The following is a 17997-nucleotide window of genomic DNA, read 5'->3' on the forward strand; positions in this document are numbered from 1 at the left end:
CTTCTCCTTAAGTAATGCATTATAACTGAAAAGCTTCAATTACAGGTACCTCAGGCCTCCTATAATTCAGTATATTTATCTAGGCCAATATGACTCGTAAAATCATAATACTGGGTGAATAAAATCTGACAATATGAAAGTGGTGTGAGTGTGACCCAGATTCTGGAGGATGCATTACTTACGCACAGCTGCCTGTCTCTGCCTCTCCGCACTGTGCCTGCCTGCCTGTCTGCCACACACATCATCACAGCTTTCTGTGGCTGCAGCATATGCAACCCAATGCTGCAGGACAACATAGGCTATAGGAAGTGGAGGAAGAAGAGCAAACAGTCAGGGATCAGTTTCAGTTGTCTACATCATGTCATCTCCTGCAGAATTGGAGTCCCAGTGGGCATTTTTCCAGGTTGTTCACTTCATATATGGAACATTTTTGAGTGTGGTAAAGCAGGCAAGCAAAGGGGGGTGGGTTTTTAAGCTGTACTCCATTCAGGTTCCTGCTGAGGCCAGCAAACAGACACCCAGATGGAGAGATAAAGTGAAAAAACATTGTGGTTGCAGGCAAAGAGAGATGAGGAGAGGGAGGGATGTGTGTGTCCTGCTTTGTTTTGGTGAAAGATTGACTCAGAGAGCGAATGTGTGTCAGAGAGCGGTAATGAGTGTTTCTGTTAATTGTTTTTGCCTGAGGTATTTTTACTCTGTTTTTGTACCACGCTCTCTCTGAACAGGATAAAGAAATCTTTATTTGTTTTGACGTCACAATAACCTTGTGATCCGGCCTTGTGATTTCTCATCCGCAGATAAAAGAACAGCCCGAGGTGTTATTAGATTCAGGTGATAGTTAAAGTGTAAAAGTGATGGTAGGTATAAGTGAAAAGCATCCTGAGCCTGTGATATGCCTCTAGGGAGAATGTGAACTTCTCTAGGATGAATGGTCAAGTTATACAAGCATCTTAATCACAGATTTCTCCATGGGAAGAAAGAAACAACCTCTAGTCAGTCACTGTTTCCTTCTCGTCGGCCCAGTTATGAGTAATGTGAGGAGTCACTGTTTCTATTAACTTAACATAATCACCTTAGGTTTTCTGCATATCCATGAGAGCTGTCCATAATAAGCTTAACATATTCATGACTACTGGCAGATTAAATTTATTGGCTTTCAGAGACGGCCTTTGGTATTCAGAGGGGAGCAGAGGATCAAATGAGGAATATATCTAGCAAACCTTCTGTCTATGCAGCATTTGTTTTAAACACATAGATAGAAAACATTCACTTTTGTATCCATTTCTGAAGCCAGCCACCAAACTGACCTATTTTCCACAATGTAACCCCAGTCTGGAGTGCTTGTGGTGACGTAAAACTTTCATATGAGGGTAATTAGGTTTCTCAGGAATGAGTCACCACTGTTAGTCACAAAACAATTTGAGCCGTATGTTCCATAGTGCATCCCCAAAAAACCTTAATTCATAACATGAACATAACAAGATGACAACCCTGTGAGTGGAAAGTGAAGTTTCTTTGATTTGGAAAAGCACTTCAAACATAGTAACAAGGATTTTTCTCTGTTTCTGACCTTCTGGGTAAGATATGAGGCTTTGGAAATGCTGTCATTAAATGTTCCAGTAGACAGTTCAAATACCACACTATTACTGCCCACACCCGGAATCATAATACAAGTTGTTTAATGAAGCCACGGTACAAGTAGCATGACTCAACAAGGAGGGTTAGAGTTGTATTAGCATTTCAGTGTAGTTTTAGTGGCCCGAAATGTAAATAAACAATGAATCGTGTCATTTTCTATTTGTCACCATAAAGTCACCATAATAATATTGTGATGATGTGACTGTGATTATTGTGAACCACATTCCACATAAAATTTAATGATTTCCATCTTTGTTTTAATATCTTATCAAAAGGAGCACTCCATCAATTTTTAAGTTCAGTTTACTCGTCAAGTGGAGTGCCAGCCAGTCTGCTCTAAGATGTATTCTGTGGCTCTGAAGTGGACATTTAGGAGGCAGGGAAATTACTGTCTAATGAAAGACACTGTTGAGTTGCATTATGGGAGATGTAGGATCCAGCATTTCTGGATATCTCAAAAATCAGGATATCTTGGCCTCTGCTCCTTCAATTTTGACAATTAAAGCCTACTTTATGTAAGTGCAAGTGTAAGTAAATTGCTGGAAAACCCCCACAACACATTTCAAAGAGAGCATGAGCCCAAACCTAAAGGGTTGTGATGCACACAATTATTCCTTTTCTCCGTCTTCTTTTACTATTCTTTCTCTGCTTCTTATTTTCCACACAGAACTCAAAATAGCTACAGATCAATACACAGAGGGCTGGCAGCTGAAGAAGGGACATAAACCACAGGAAGGAGTTGAGTTTTCCCCCACTTACAAAAGTGTGTAGGAAGTGCCAATGATTTAAGCATTTTGTAAGAGTTCATAATAACAGGCTCATGTAAAAGATGGTTCATATTCTAAGGCGATTAGTCAGTGGCACCAACATTACCAGAGTTGGATTAACTCCCTGTCTGAGGATTTTCCCCAAAGTGAAATCTGTAGCAGATTTTATGACATGTCTGTTCTTATATTAGTATCATAACATAAGCAAGCTGGTATGATATTCATAGCATATATGGTGTGTAATTAGAAGGAATTTGACCAGAGTATCAGCTGGCGAACGTCCATCCAGCATTACATCCCATTTCCCTGCCGAGAGAAACTTCAAAGGTCAGAATAGCTACTGGGCTGTGATGGAAATACTCATCTTCACTGCAGTCAATGTCCGTTCTCATGTAACCCCTCTGGTTGCTATGGTTACTGACCATACCTCCTCTCCTCCTCCTCAGGTCTCTCTGAGAGTCATTAGTAATGCCGGGGGAGACTGTGGGTGGGGCCTGCACTGTATATACAGGGACCTGTTACCTAGACGCAGAAAGAGACGAAGAGGGCGTTGAGTGCATTTTGGACTAATAGTCTCTGTTCTGTTGTGTCATGCAGCAGTTTTTATAAGAGTAATTGACATAGTAGGCTTGTCAGAAGGTGATGGGAAAGTCTCCATCACACGAGCTCTAGGATAAGTCTACCTTGAGGTGATACAGAGAAAGAAAACAAGCAGACTGAAGTAAAAAGACCAGCTTGGTTCAATTTTAAACACAGTAAAAACCTGCAAGAGTTTACTGTGAGCGTCTCAGTGCGGCCAACAAAATCTACTTGGAGATTTGCATAATCAAAAGCTTTGGACTCATAACAAGCTCATTATTACAAATATGTTGTTTGAGCCGCTTTGCCCAATTTAAATGGGCATTGCATCTATGAGTGCATGTGTGTCTAAGCCCATTTAAAAGACAGATTTCCTAACAGAGATTGAAGGTGTGGACCAGAACCAGTATGAGGGTCATGCTTATCCTCCCAACTGGATTGCGTTAATCTACTAATCGAGAGCCATTTACATAACTGCTTCAATGCAGCTGCAGTTAAGCAATTACTGCCCCCATTTCCTTTTTTCCCACAATGTGATAGGCCTATCTACTCTGATACCCAGACTAGAACTTTAATCTCACTCCCCCTGAGTCCTGTTGCTTATTCTCTTTATAAATTAAAGAACTGTCTGCTCTCCTTCCTTTTTCGTCTGGGTGCCCCTCTTCTGAACTTTAATGTTTTCCTTTCCTTGTCTTATTTCCTGTGTTCCTTATGGCAGGTTTCATTGTAGCCTACATGTATGTGAGCAAAGAGCTATATGGTCCAAGCGTCGTTACAACCCCTTATATTTGGGCACAGTCAGTATTGTGTTGTCACGGAGTAAAACTGCCTGAACATATTACACCAAGAACACAGATTTAGAGGCAGACTATTACCGTTTTTACCTGCTAGTTTTGCAGAATAAATAACTCTCAAACTGCATTTGCCTGTACTCTATGAGCAGATCAAATTGAGTTTGGATCATGTGATTAAACATAGTTGTTGGACAAACACTGAATCCTACAGAAAACCAAATTACATGGTTGTTAGATTCCAGCGATTTAAATTCTTAAATAATACATAAATGTGCTGATACTATATTTCTACAGCAAGCACGGCTTTAAAATGTCCTGGTATGGTCTTTTTACTGCAAACCTACTTGACTAAAATACTGTATAATTCACTATTTATTTATTTTTGTCTCAAAGTCTTTTTATTGGTATTCTGTACAAAATCCAATAAATCACAGAAATAATTGTATAAACAATCAGAGTTAATTTCATAAACAAATACATTTATACATATAAATGAATTCAAATCGATAGAAACATAAATGAAACATATACAAAAAAATTATATAAATTAAATATAATAATAATAAATAAGTAAACAAACAAAACAAAAAAAACTAAGTATAAGTTGTGAATTATATGTAAAATGGGGTCAGCAGTTTAAAACTTCAATGCCAGTGGTATCCATTTTTTCTATATAGCTTAAACAAGGTAATTTTTAAAAATGTTTTAAATAAGATTTTATGTATTCCTAAGATTGTGAAACATTGAAGGAAAATAGTTATCATTTGTACTCTTTTTTTTCATATCCACATTTGTGAATGAATACATGTGGTGTACTGCCATCTCCTGGTAGAAAACTTTATAACGTTGTTACAACAACAGTAAAAGAAATCGAATGATTGATTATAAAAACAAAGCAGTCAATCTCAATTATAGAAACATACTTTAGAATTTAACCCATTTAAAACATTTCAATTAACTGTAATAATAACTGTCCCTGATATCACAGCAAGTTATCTGTAAAATATAAATATATATATTTTTTTATTGAGAAATTTACATTACAATATGGCATCGTACAGAAAAGTCCACAACTACAAGGGAACAGACAAGCCTGGAAATTGGCGTACAGTGCATAAGAGTGTGGATGAAGAGAGAGAGAAAAACAAAAACAACAAAACAAAAAACAAAAAAACAAAAATAAAAGTAAGTGAATGTGGGAATAGTGCTAATAGTGCTATAGGGGTTCTCTGTAAGGTTAAGGTCCTCAGCTAACATTGAAAGCTTCATATCATTATTTTTCTTCATATGTTTCAGAGATGAAAAGTAAAGACACAGCTCCTTATGAAAAACATAGAAATTTGGTCTTGATTTCAGGAATCTATTTTTATGTATAAAAAACTTTCCAATAATGATTATGAAATTGATTGCCAGGTCATGTACAGGATCTTTCACAATTGTACCAAATATAACATTTTCCTTTGTTAGATTAGAAAAATGTACACATTTAGTGGACAACCAATAAATAATGCAAATCATCCCAGAAAGCATTAGCAAAAATACATTCATAAAATAAATGTTCTGTAGTTTCAATGTTGTTCAAAACAGAACGAGCAATTATTGTGATCAAAACCAAAAAGACTTCTTAAAGGTCCCATATTGTAAAAAGTAAGATTTTCATGTCTTTTATATCCTAAAGCAGGTTTAAGTGCTTTATAAATACTGTGAAAGTATCAAAGCGCTCAATCCACAGAGAAATACACACAGCTCGTATTCAGAAATTGTGCATTTGAAACAAGCCGTTAAGATTTCTGTCCATTTGTGATGTCACAAATATACAATATTTAGACCATTACACGGTTTTAAACGTAAACATTCTAAATGTGTACCAGTTTATTTCCTGTTGCAGTGTATGTGAATGACATCAGCTGACAGGAAGAAAATATGGACCCAAACTGTTGCCAGGCAACGCAATTCTGTTGCAATTCCATTGAAATGCACTAAAACGGAGCATTTCAGACAGAGGGTAAATACAGGTATATTCAGGCAGACAGTATGAGGAAAATAAAGTTGTTTTTTTAACATTACAGCATGTAAACATGTTCTAGTAGAAACACAATATACAAGTATGAACCTGAAAATGTGCACGATATGGGACCTTTAAGAATTCAGCAGAGGGGTATATTTCATTGAGAACCTGATCTGTAAAATAAAATGTTTCGACAATTGATTGCTCTTGACTGAGATAAATAATTTTAACTTCCGGCCTTTTCAGCCAATCAAATCGCGTTATTAAAAAAGGAGTCCTCGGTTTTAACCAATCAGAACACGCAGAAGGCGGACTTGGGCGTGGCCACCGACTGTGTCAGCTGACAGACCAGAGTAGTGTGAGTTTGACCACAGAGAGAGAGACAGCAAGACTGAGAGGAGATCCTACAGGCTGATTTTACTAAAGCAAAAGGGAAGAATGACTTGGGAAACGGAATAGCAAAGAAACTGAGATATTCCTCGAGACCTTTTTCACCTGGAGGATTTAAAATAAGCTGGTGGTAAAGGTGAGCAGACAGCAGACATTAGCAACAAAAACAAGGGTTATTTTAGCTACCTGTCAGCTGTATGTCGGTTACATAAGGACTGTGATGGTGTATATATACACACTGCATTGCATTAGCTGCTGTTAGTTATATTAGGATTGTTGCATGCCCTATCTACTGGTTGCATTAGCTTCATTGGAGCCTGTTCTCACTGGCCAAGGGGGGTTTTCCAGTCAGGACACCTCAAGGCAAGGCAGCTTTATTTGTATAGCACATTTCAGCAACAGGGCAATTCAAAGTGCTTTACATAAACATTCAAGAACATTGCGACAAAGTGCAAAAGAACATTAAGACATCATTAAAACAGTTATAAAAACATTAAAGATTAGAAAAATAAAAACAAGCTAAAAATAAAAGCTATAGGATAGAAGCTAAAATAGAAATATAACACAAGAGTAAAAGTACTTCAAGCATGTCACCTTCTTAATATAGCTGCTCAGGGTTTCACTTGATAATGTCTAAAATAGACTGCAGACCACATGACAAAAAGGTTTTCACACAGCTTTACTAACTAAAGTCAAACACAACATGGATTTGCAGTATAATTAAAAAGGAATTAGGCTGTTTAGTCAGGTCAATATTCAACTATGGTGGAGGCACATAAGTCTGCAAGATAATATACTGTTCAACCCAACACTGCTCCAGCCTAATGACTCATCTGCTGTCAGTTTGTTGTTGGCTTGGAATGAAAATCTTCTGGCACATGTTTGAGAGCCACAGGTGTTCGCTAACTTACCTCAAAGAAATTAAAAGGCAATAAGAAACAGTTCATCAAATGAGCAGTCAATAATCATGTAAAAAGAAAAAATACAAATATAAAAGTAAGAAGTAGAAATAATTAAGAACTAATTACACATAATGAATTATATTTATATTATATACACTATGAAGACAACCTTGTAGTTTATATCTAATATTATAAACTCAAATTTTCTCATCTTGGGCTTTCTTTTACTTTTTTGAAATCATTTTTGCATGCAGTTTTGCTACATCACTATTTGGCATTGGTTTATCAAAGCAGTACAGTGGAGGAGGGGGCATGTTGAAATGAAGAGAGGAAGTGTCCTTTCACAGCAGCTGTTACTCCACCACTCCTTCCTACCTTCTCCCTGTCAGCTGTTTAGCCTTGAACACGTCCTTCCTTTCACTCTCTGCTGCTATACACACACACTACCACATCATCTGTGATTGTGATTAAACCCTACAGTTTCCTTTTTGACTGATAAGTTGTCTGTTTTTCAGCCATGGATCCGTCGCTGACCGGCAACCCAGCCACCCTAAAACCCAGCCCCTCATCTCCCTCCACCCTGAGGCCGGGCCTTTCCTCTTCCAGCTCATCATCTACCACAACCGCACCAACCTCAGACCGCCCCAAGCCTAAACTCACCATGCCAACACCTCTAACCACACCCTCATCTTCTCCCTTCACCGCCTCCCCTCGGACTTCTCCGGGTCTTTCCTCCCGTTCTTCTTCCCTGTCCACACCGCCTGCCTCCCCTCTACGCCAGCCCATCAGGAGCCCTTCTCAGGTGGGCAGATCTCAGCTTAATGCAGCCTCTACGGGGACTGGATCCACAGCTGCTGCCATGGCTCCACAGCCTCCTCCCACACCTGAAACAGGTGAGAATCCAACTCTGACCTTTGACCTTTAAATCCCAAAATCTTTACTTCATTGTCTCACTTTCCTCTCCATCTCCACCAATCAGTGCAGCCAAAACTCCCAGTTTGCTGTGTGTACTGTGGTGTCTCCATGACAACCACACACATTTACCACAACATGTAAAGCAGCCTCTCCCACTCTGCTGCCTGCTGTCTTTTCAGACCATTTCAACTCTTATTTGTTAGTTCCCACTAACCAAATCCTGCATGGAAAGTTCACATAGTGGGAGATCTGTTAACTGCACTGAGAATATCACATTTACATTTGTTGCATGGCTTTGCAGTGACGTCTGGATATGTAAATATGGAGTATTATGTGTAGAAATCTATCACCTCAGTCATGAACACAGTCTGGACTGATCAGAATGTAGCAAATGAATGTAAAAATGGGAGACAGATTGTATCACTGTGTAAGCATGTGTGTGTTACATCAGGGAAGCTAGCAGCTGCTGTTATTTTAGGGGCTCTGCCGGAGGATCGGGGTTTGAGCAGTGTACCAGCAGCATTGACGGGCATCTGATGGAAGTTACCGGATCCCTTTGCATTTTCTTTTGCTTCCAGAGACAGGCAGGCACAGACAGACCACCGCTTCACTCACCAGTATCACTTACAGCCTGGGGGCGTTTTGAATCTTGGAACGTGTTTCCACGTTTTGTTGCCAACTCCGTGTTTTTCCTCGTATACGTGACACAACAAATGTGACACCTGACTGTCCAGGATGTAGACACATTTTCCATGTGGGCTCTCTAGCTCAAGAGGCATTGGGATTGAGAGATCAGCAGAACTCATCAGCCAAAAGAAGATGATAATTAAAGCAACAGGGTTCAGTGGGACGTTCTTATCGGGACAGATGCTGTTTCTGGAAGGATCTGACTCATGCTGACGCTCTGGGATCACTGACTGGCACATCAAACTGGACTGTTTCCATAAGACGCAGACTAGAGTATTTTAAAACCAAAGATGAGTAAAAAAGAACTGTGATTATACTTTAAATAGTCACCTGAAGAAAACTTCATTTATTTTATAGTTGAAATCTCAGTTTTTTCCTCAAACTTCAGGACATAGGGCCTGAAAACTAAATGGTTCAATTTGAGTTAAAGCTTTTCCACATTCATATAATTTGTACTACTATAACTTGAAATGGAAACAGCTTGGTCAGCAGTTTCCCTGCTTTCACTGCACTGTGTCGTGATTAGACAGCTGTGTCAGGAGGACATGTTAGTGTGTGTGTCGTGGTGTTTCATTTATATCTGTGTGTTATCCACCTATTTATAAAAGAGATACTTTACTAACTCATTAATAGGGCTGTCCTCAACCAAAGAAATTCTTAGTCGACTAACACATTTTGTCGACTAATAGATTAGTTGATTTAATGGACAGACTGAGTTTCTCCACAAAGAATCACCACTTTAAATCTTGCGTGCACCAGAGATGTGCTCAAACGTTTCTTGGAAATAAGTCATTCAGCATAAAAAAAGCCCTAAAAAACGACTAATCGACTAAAGAAATCTGAGTGGACTAAGACCAAAACGACAGATTAGTCGATTAATTGTCTAAGAGGGGGCATCCCTACTCATTAACAACCACAAATTGTTTTTTAAAGGCATTTTGTTGGACACTGTTATATTAAGTATCTGTAGCATCTATTGTTAAAGACCCATTCAATCTACTGCATTCTCTGTTTCCTTCAGAAGAGCCAGAGGACGAGGTCACTCTTGAGGATTTGGAGGAGAGAGCAAAGTCAGGAGATGCAAAAGCACAGACAAAGGTCAGTGACAATGAACATATTGCAAATAGTATTGACTTTAATGACCATGTGGTGGGCACAGAAAATGTTATTTTGAGAGTGACATATTGATGGGAAGGACAGGACGGTCATGTGTCGACTAAGTCTCAGTAATGCTTGCCTTGCAAGTCAAAGAGTCTGTTTGTGTGTTTATCCAGATGGGGCGTTACTTCCTGGCGCTAGCAGAAGAAAGAGACGAGGAGCTGAACAACTGTACGGCGGTCACTTGGCTAGTCCAGGCTGCTAAACAAGGCCGCAAGGACGCCGTCAAACACCTGCAGCAGTGCTTAGCCTCCAGGAAAGGTACCGAAATCTCACACTGCTGCCCTCAATCTACAGCTATTAGCAAAGTAGCATCATTGGTTTGATGTTATGAATAGTTGTCCAGCATAAGTGTGCACTTCTGTGTCTTTCAGGCATCACTCTGGAGAACTTTGAGGAGGTGAAGAAGTTGTGTACAGAGACGCGCTTTGAGAGAGGAGTCAGGAAAGCCGCTCTGCTAATGTACTGGAAGTTGAACCCGGAGAGGAAGAAGTCGGTGGCTGTTTCTGAGATGCTGGAGAACGTTGAACACGTCCACACAGAGCCGGGTACGAGAGGGGACATATTGTAATTTAACACATTGACATTGTACAGTTTTATGTTGCTTAATAGTAGTATACTCAACAAGCTGCAGATTGTTTTGAAGAGGCAAAGAAATACAGACTAGTTGCATGTCTGTCTCCTCCATTTACAGGCAAGCCAGTGTCCCCAGGCCCACTAAACAGATCTGCCAAGAAACAGAGGAGAGTCCTGGAGAATATGGTCACCAGTGAAGGTCTGCGTGGTTTGAAACAACGGCAACTCGTAAAAAGCTGCAATACGAAAAAGTAACTTTCAGATTTGAATTTGCTTGTAAGTTAACATGCGCATATCTTCTATATGTCTTTGTAGCCAGATGCCAAGTGGGTCTTGATGATTTTGTTGAGATGACTAAGAAGTACGCTCAGGGCGTTGCACCCTCACCAGTCATGGCTTCGGCAGGAGGTGATGATGACGACGACGACGATGATGATGTAGTAGTGAAGAATCCGGATAAACTGCCCTTACACCAAAAGGTAGGACAGACTTTGTGGTTTTGTGACTGGTGTCTGCTGTCCGGTAGACTCCATGCTCTCCTCTTTTTCACCGTGGGTTTGTTTAATGTCCTCCTCCACTCAAAAATACGTTTTGCTTATTGTGACTTCATTGGTTGCTGATTAATCTTCGTTTCAGCTCTCTGAATAAGTCCTTCGTAGGAGTAGTAATCAGATTTTGGGATCTTGTTGATGTACTGACCCTACTCCGTCCTTTCTCGTGGTTCCCCCAGCTGCTGAAGTTCCCTCTGTTCGCTTTGCTGGAGATCAAGGAGCACCTCATCGACTGGGCGTCACGGGCCGGCATGCAGTGGCTCAGCGCCCTGATCCCCACGCACCACGTCAACGCACTCATCTTCTTCTTCATCATCTCCAACCTCACAATCGAGTTCTTCATCTTCCTCATCCCTCTGCTGGTGTTCTACCTCTCGTTCTTCTCCATGGTCATCTGCACACTGCGGGTATTTCAGGTTAGTGATTGTTCCTTGTGTACGAGAGAGTATATACAGTATGTACTTATATTAGGAGGTAACATTAAACAGAAAGTCTATTTTTCTACAGAATTCAAAAGCATGGGAAAACTTCCGGGCCCTGACAGACCTGCTGACTCACTTTGAACCCGGTCTTGATCTGGAGCAGGCCGAGACCAACTTTGGATGGACACACTTAGAGCCTTATCTGTAAGAACATCTCTATTTACATGGATACAACATATTCAGACAACATGTATTTTTTTTCTTATTTACTTTTACTCTGTTTTGTTTGCAAATGTAAAGTTTGGTTTTGTTCAGGTTTTACCAGTTTGACTAGAATATATGTCCATTCAGCATTGTCTTGTAAATACAATCATGCAGTTTCTGCTTAGTTTAACTTCTTTAACCTGACAATTAATATAACAAATAGTAGGAACACACAAAGAAGTAGAAAAGATGTAAAGGTGAAGTTTTATACTCAAAATAAACAGTAAAATGTATCCTTTTGTGCCCAAAGACTGTATTTAGTATGATGAGGAAACATTTGTTCTGATTGGTCAAAAGTCTTGAAATTTGGTACAAACATACTTAGGGCAAGTATCTAACAGTACAACTTTTACATTTTTTTTAAAATTACTAGTCAAAGTCAGGGTTTTTCAAAACTGAGGAAAAATTCTGACTGTTTATTAAATGTTTTCCATATGAATATATTTTGTTATATATATATATTCAACTTGTTATGAGTTCATAGATACCAAATATTTGATTGTGCTCCTTTCTGAGATACAGCCAATTTCTTATCATACTATATTTAGTCTTTGGGCACCTGGGACTACTGTTTTTCCCTAAAATATGATGGAGTCTATAGCAAAAACAGTCGTCCCATGTGCCCAAATACTAGATATATTACGGTGTGATAAGAAAAAATCACTTTTCAGCCAAACAGTTTGATCGATTTTGTTTCTTCACATTTGTGCTTAGGCAAGCGAAGAGAACACTTCCAACAAATAAATTCATAAATTTCAGTTGCAAGCACAAATGGGTTGAAGAAAATTAATGAAGTCAAAATGGTAAATATGCTAAATTAACAAAATATGCTTCTGCTGCTAAATGAATACATCCCGTCTCTTTGCGTTCCAGGTACTTCCTGCTCTCGGTGATCTTTGTGGTTTTCTCTTTCCCCGTTGCTGATAAATCCTGGATCCCCTGCTCAGAGTTGGCTGCCGTCGCTCTCTTCTTCACCGTCACCGCCTTCCTCAGCCTCCACGCCTCAGCTCAGCTCTTCGCCCGTAAAGCGCTCCTCACAGAGGTCCTCTCCGGAGCGTGCTCCCTCACCCACCTCCTGCCAGACTCCCTCCCCTGGTTCCTCAGGGTCTTTGGGATGACGTTCGTCTCTGTGCCTATAGGAGACGTTGTAGTGTTCAACCTGGGGGTGCCGTGTCTGCTGTATGGACACCTTTTCTATCTGCTCTTCCGTATGGCCCAGCTGAGAGGCTTCAAGGGCACCTACCTGTGCCTGGTGCCCTACCTGGTTTGCTTCACCTGGTGTGAGCTCAGCTTGGTGTTCCTTAACAACGCCACTGCAATAGGACTGATCCGCACCGGCGTCGGCTACTTCCTCTTAATGTTCGCCCTTCCTATACTCTCACTAGGCCTGGCTGCTCTGCTCATCATCCAGTTGCTGCAGTGGTTTCTCGCCCTGGAAGTGACCAAGATGGTGGTCACCTTAACAATTTGCTTCGTGCCAGTAGTGTTGAGGCTTTGGACTCGCTTCAGCCTCAACCCCATTGCGGTTTTTCGGTCTTTGTCACGGAGCAGCGTCGTGAAACTCATCCTGGTGTGGCTCAGTGCCGTGGTGCTCTTCTGCTGGATGTACGTCTACAGGTCTGAAGGCATGAAGGTTTATAACTCCACCCTGACGTGGCCCGAGTACAGCAGCCTCTGCGGCCCTCTGGCCTGGAAAGAGGGCAACATGGCCCAAACTCAGATTCTCTGCTCTCATCTTGAAGGACATCGTGTCACCTGGACCGGACGTTTCAAATACGTCCGCGTTACCGACATCGAGAACGGGCCCCAGTCGGTTATCAACCTGCTGCCTGTGGTTGTGGGGAACTGGATGCGGTGTCTGTATGGCGAGCCGTATCCTTTGTGTGAGGAGGTAAAAAACAACACAGCTGAGTCCCAGCCTCTGCCCGCTCCGGCTCCTCCTCCAGAAAATCCCCTCTGTAAACTAAAGAAACTGCCCAAGCACGAATGTCACATCAAGCGCTTTGATCGATACAAATTCGAGGTCACGATGGGCATGCCGCTGGAGAGGAAGACCAGGAACGGGACGATCATAGAGGACGAAGATGCGACTAAGGACATAGTCCTGCGGGCCAGTAACGAGTTCAAGTCTATGCTTTTATACCTAAACACAGGAAGCGTGGTGGAGTTCAGCACCATACTGGAGGGCCGTTTGGGCTCTAAGTGGCCCGTGTTTGAACTGAAAGCCATTCACTGCCTGTCGTGCGCCAACGCCAGCTTACCCAGCCGTAGGCAGTACAAGATCGAACACGACTGGAGGCGCACGGCTCAGGGCGCCCTGCAGTTTGGTTTTGACTTCTTCTTCAACCCCTTCTTGACCGCTCAGCTAGAGCAACACTCGGAGCCTGAAATTGAGACTGTGACACAGGAGGGTGGGTAGAGATCATCTGGCGACCGCACCTCTAAGATGTATAATAATGATAACACTAGTTGAAGAACATTATTGATTGGACATCACTCTTCTTAACACTGCAAGAGGGTGGACACATAATCAGACATTTGTGGTATCAGTTCCTGTTGTAAACCTGATCTTGGGCGAGTGTGTGTGTGTGTTTGCATTCTTATAGCTTTTGAGCCAAAACATGTGAGAACACGTAATATAATGAAATGAATTATACAAATGGGGAGGAACACAGACTACTAATGTTTTTAGAATAAGTAATTTACTGCCTAACACTAAAGTAAGAAATCTAAACCTCCTCAGCTGTGGTCAGTTGTGCATTTCATCCGACAGCCTGTTAATGAAGACGTTTTGAATTTGTTCATTGTACAAACATTTTGTGTGCTGAACCCATTTACATTTATCAGACATTTGTAGCCAAAATCATCAGTATTTCAATTTTACCGTTTCCCTGTTGAACTGTATTCTTTGTTGTGTCTGTGGCCGACAAGTTAGAGAAGAAAGGTTTTCTCTTTTTACACAACAGGTTGTAATGCTGATGACTTTCCTTTGCTGTCATGCTTTAATCATTTAATATTAGACAGTTTACTGTATGTGCAGTATGTCATTGTAATGGGAAGTTATTTTTAAGTGCCTTATAAGACATAGTCTCAATTCAAAAGTAATTTGGAAGAGAATAGACTAAATCAAGTCTTTAATCCTTCACCTTTCAAAAGCTCAGCTGCCTCTGAAGTTATCCTCTAGTTTAGCTCTGCCTCCTCTGTTCTCTCGGATCTTTTTCTCCTCTCGCTGTCCTCCTTCTCCTCCCTTGTTTGCCTCCGTCTCTGCTGTGCAGAGATTTAATATATTGAACATTTGCAGTCCCTGAGTGATGATGTGTTTTAAGTTAGGATGTCACTACTGTTTTCTTTACTGTGACCCATAAACATAATGAAAACATTTGCTTGTTGCTGTTTTTTTATTCAACATTAACTGCATCATATAAATACTACATTTTAAAAAGGTATGAAACATGCTCTTTCCTGTCTTTATAAGCATATGCTATATATTTATTTTGCTCATATTGTTTGAGATCACTATTTTTTTTCATGCAAGACATTTTGACATGAGCATGGCAGGAAAAGATATTCAGTTTAATATGATATAAAATAGAGACAAGCAGGAAATCTACATATTTGACAGGCTGAAAACAGCATTTTCTGCCATTTATGCATGAAAAATTACTTAAACGCTTAATCGACAATCAAAATGGTAGGTGATTATTTTTCTGTAGACTAAACGTTGCAGCTCTATCAGTAACAGCGGTTCTTTTCCTGCTGACAAGTCAGAATGTCTGCTGTGTGAAAGCCCTATAGTGCATTTATAGGTTCCCAAATGTATAGGTAACAGAGACATTGAAAAGTTGAGTGGACCTTTTTCACAACATTTGATGGGGTCAAACACAAGAGCAATACCGTTACTAATTTCTTCAGTGCATATCGTTAAAGCGTCATCAATATTTGTAAGGAAAACAAACAAAAAATGGCTTTGTTATATATAAAAATTATATATAAAAAAAAGTTTTTTTATAAAACGGTCGCTATATCCTGACAGTAGAACATGAAACAGGTAACCTGAAAAAAATCATGTGCCTCTGTGTCCTCCGGTGCTCCTAATAGCATCTGCAAGATTTCACAGACCGGAGGGAAAAAAGCAGTAAGAGCTGATCTCAGGTCCGGAGTTCAGCTGCCATCTATGAGAGCCGGCTGTCGATCACTCACGAACTCGGACCAAACAAAATCAAATATGAATCAATATAATGTTACGTTAATGCCTATTTCTCACTTCAAATGTTTTCAGAATCATCTTGTAGTGCACTGTTTAGCTGTAAAATGAGAACGTTTGTGACGCCGTCGCCATTGTGAAATCTGGTGAAGGAATGCCAAGTTCCGGTCACATGACCGGAGCACAGCCAATAGGAACTCTCTCTCAATGAAATGATCTGTGATTGGTCAAAATCTGCCGTCACAGGCTAGATGTTCTAAAGCCTGAAAACAGAGCCATGAGGAGGTGCAGAAGTCTAGTTATCTCTTAGAACACTTGAATTACAATATGCTGAAAGGCTATTATGGAGTTTTTGCCCAATGATGCCAAAAATATTCTGCCTACTGCTGCTTTAACCTCCAGAGACTTATCACCAGAATCTGCAGCTCCCCTCAGTTATACTGACCTTTATATCAAGTTTCAGCTCATTGTTTAGCTGTCTGCCCTCACCAGAGTCCCCTTCCTTAACTATACCAACAGATGACTCCTTCAACACACTGACTGTAGTCAAAGAATGATGGATTCATTGCACACTACCGTTTTGTATTGACACTATGAGAACGGAGTGAAACTGAAATGAAGAAAGAAAATAAGGATACAAACAATGAGTACGATAAGCCTCATTAACATACATTTTCATCATGTATTATAAGCCTCATAAAGCCTATCTGATATATCTGGCTACCAATATAGCTAGCTGAAAGCCATCAACACAAAAAACATGGCCTGACCTAGCCATCCACACAAAGTATAAACATTAACAAATATAGGCATCTTATAAAAACTGTACTTACAGACAATGCTTCAATAAATGATTCCAAAAGAAGGTGGATGTAGATACTTTGACTACAAAGCTCCACAATCTGGCCTCCTACAGGGTTCAAAGGTCAAGCAACAAAGCCTGTATTATACAAAACAGAATCAGCATCACCTAGTGGCTGCAAAGTGAGCTGAAAGTTTATTTTTCTCAGGTCAGAACAGTACTGACTTTACTGTCTTCTCTACTGTTTTGCTTCACTCTCACTGCTCTCATAGTGTCGTTTCAGGTCGCACCAAACAGCAGACAGAGAGAGACTAGCTTCAGGAGTTGGTAGAGACCAAAAACACAGCTGAAAGAGAGTTGATGTTGGACTTACATTCATAAGGTGACCAGACACACAACTCCAAAAGAATGATACTATACACTGTACGATACATGGTTGCTATTATCAACGTCCAGGGTGATGATATAATTTATATATGTTGTGTTTAACTTGTTTCTGCTGCCCCCTAGTGGCCAAGAAATCAATTATTGCAGGATTAAAGGTGCTGTTAATAACATTGATAACATTCAGCCACTCTCCTGTTCCATTGCGTTCACTTCACAACAAGCGGTTGCCAGTTTGTTGCACAATTTGCATATTTTATGGTCGAGTTGAGTGAGACTCAGACATGTGATACCAACTTCGTTATGCTATTGTCTCACGAGCCTTGTTAGAAGTGGGAACCGAACCTCGGATATCTTCCACAGAGATAAACAAAACATGAAATAAATGCTTAATTCACAATCATAAAAAAATGTTTAGGACAAGCAATAATTTTATGTGGAACCTTTCTAAAAGCTCTGTGGATGTATTATTTTTTTTAAATTGTTTGTCTACATAAAAATGTTATCAAGACCTTTAATGTGATAAGTTCCACATGTGCTTTTCCTGCTCTGACAAGCCAAAATGTCCACTGTGAAAAAAGTCTGTGAATGTGATTCATTTGGGAGCAACAAGAGTGCTCAGATACTAGCAAGATTATATTTATGAATAGAGATTTATTCAGAGAGCAATATGACAAATACAAGTGTAAGTACAAGATACAGACTTTAGACATGGAAGGAAAGAAAAAAATGATGCTAATTAAACACATTAGCGAAATCCAAGATATGAAAAGGCCGATCTAGTTCACTGACGGTACAGCAGGAGAGAGATGTCTTGTGTGTAGAACGTTAAATGTACAATAAGTGCAATAAGTGTGTGATGACACTAGGTGGTGCTTCAGGCCAGATGACTTCACCAGTATCACAGACTATAATGATGTCCCCTAATAGGCCCATATAAATTGAAGCGTGCACAT

General features: G+C 40.3%; 1 protein-coding gene across 2 annotated transcripts; it reads left to right on the forward strand.

Annotated features, from left to right (window-relative positions):
- The first annotated feature begins 6126 nt into the window (after positions 1-6126).
- On the forward strand, positions 6127-15030 carry wfs1b (Wolfram syndrome 1b (wolframin)). 2 transcript variants are annotated; one of them, XM_037780133.1, is made up of 10 exons: positions 6127-6312; positions 7594-7971; positions 9702-9778; positions 9955-10099; positions 10213-10386; positions 10533-10613; positions 10730-10893; positions 11145-11381; positions 11473-11591; positions 12525-15030. In XM_037780133.1, exons 2-10 carry the CDS (start codon positions 7596-7598, stop codon positions 14068-14070), a joined length of 2919 nt encoding a protein of 972 aa, XP_037636061.1. In that variant the 5' UTR covers positions 6127-6312; positions 7594-7595; the 3' UTR covers positions 14071-15030. The 2 variants fall into 2 exon arrangements, with proteins under 2 accessions (XP_037636061.1, XP_037636062.1); XM_037780134.1 differs by having other exon boundaries at positions 9705-9778.
- Positions 15031-17997: the final 2967 nt, after the last annotated feature.

Source organism: Sebastes umbrosus, chromosome 9, assembly GCF_015220745.1.
Source record: "Sebastes umbrosus isolate fSebUmb1 chromosome 9, fSebUmb1.pri, whole genome shotgun sequence".
Lineage (NCBI taxonomy): Eukaryota > Metazoa > Chordata > Actinopteri > Perciformes > Sebastidae > Sebastes > Sebastes umbrosus.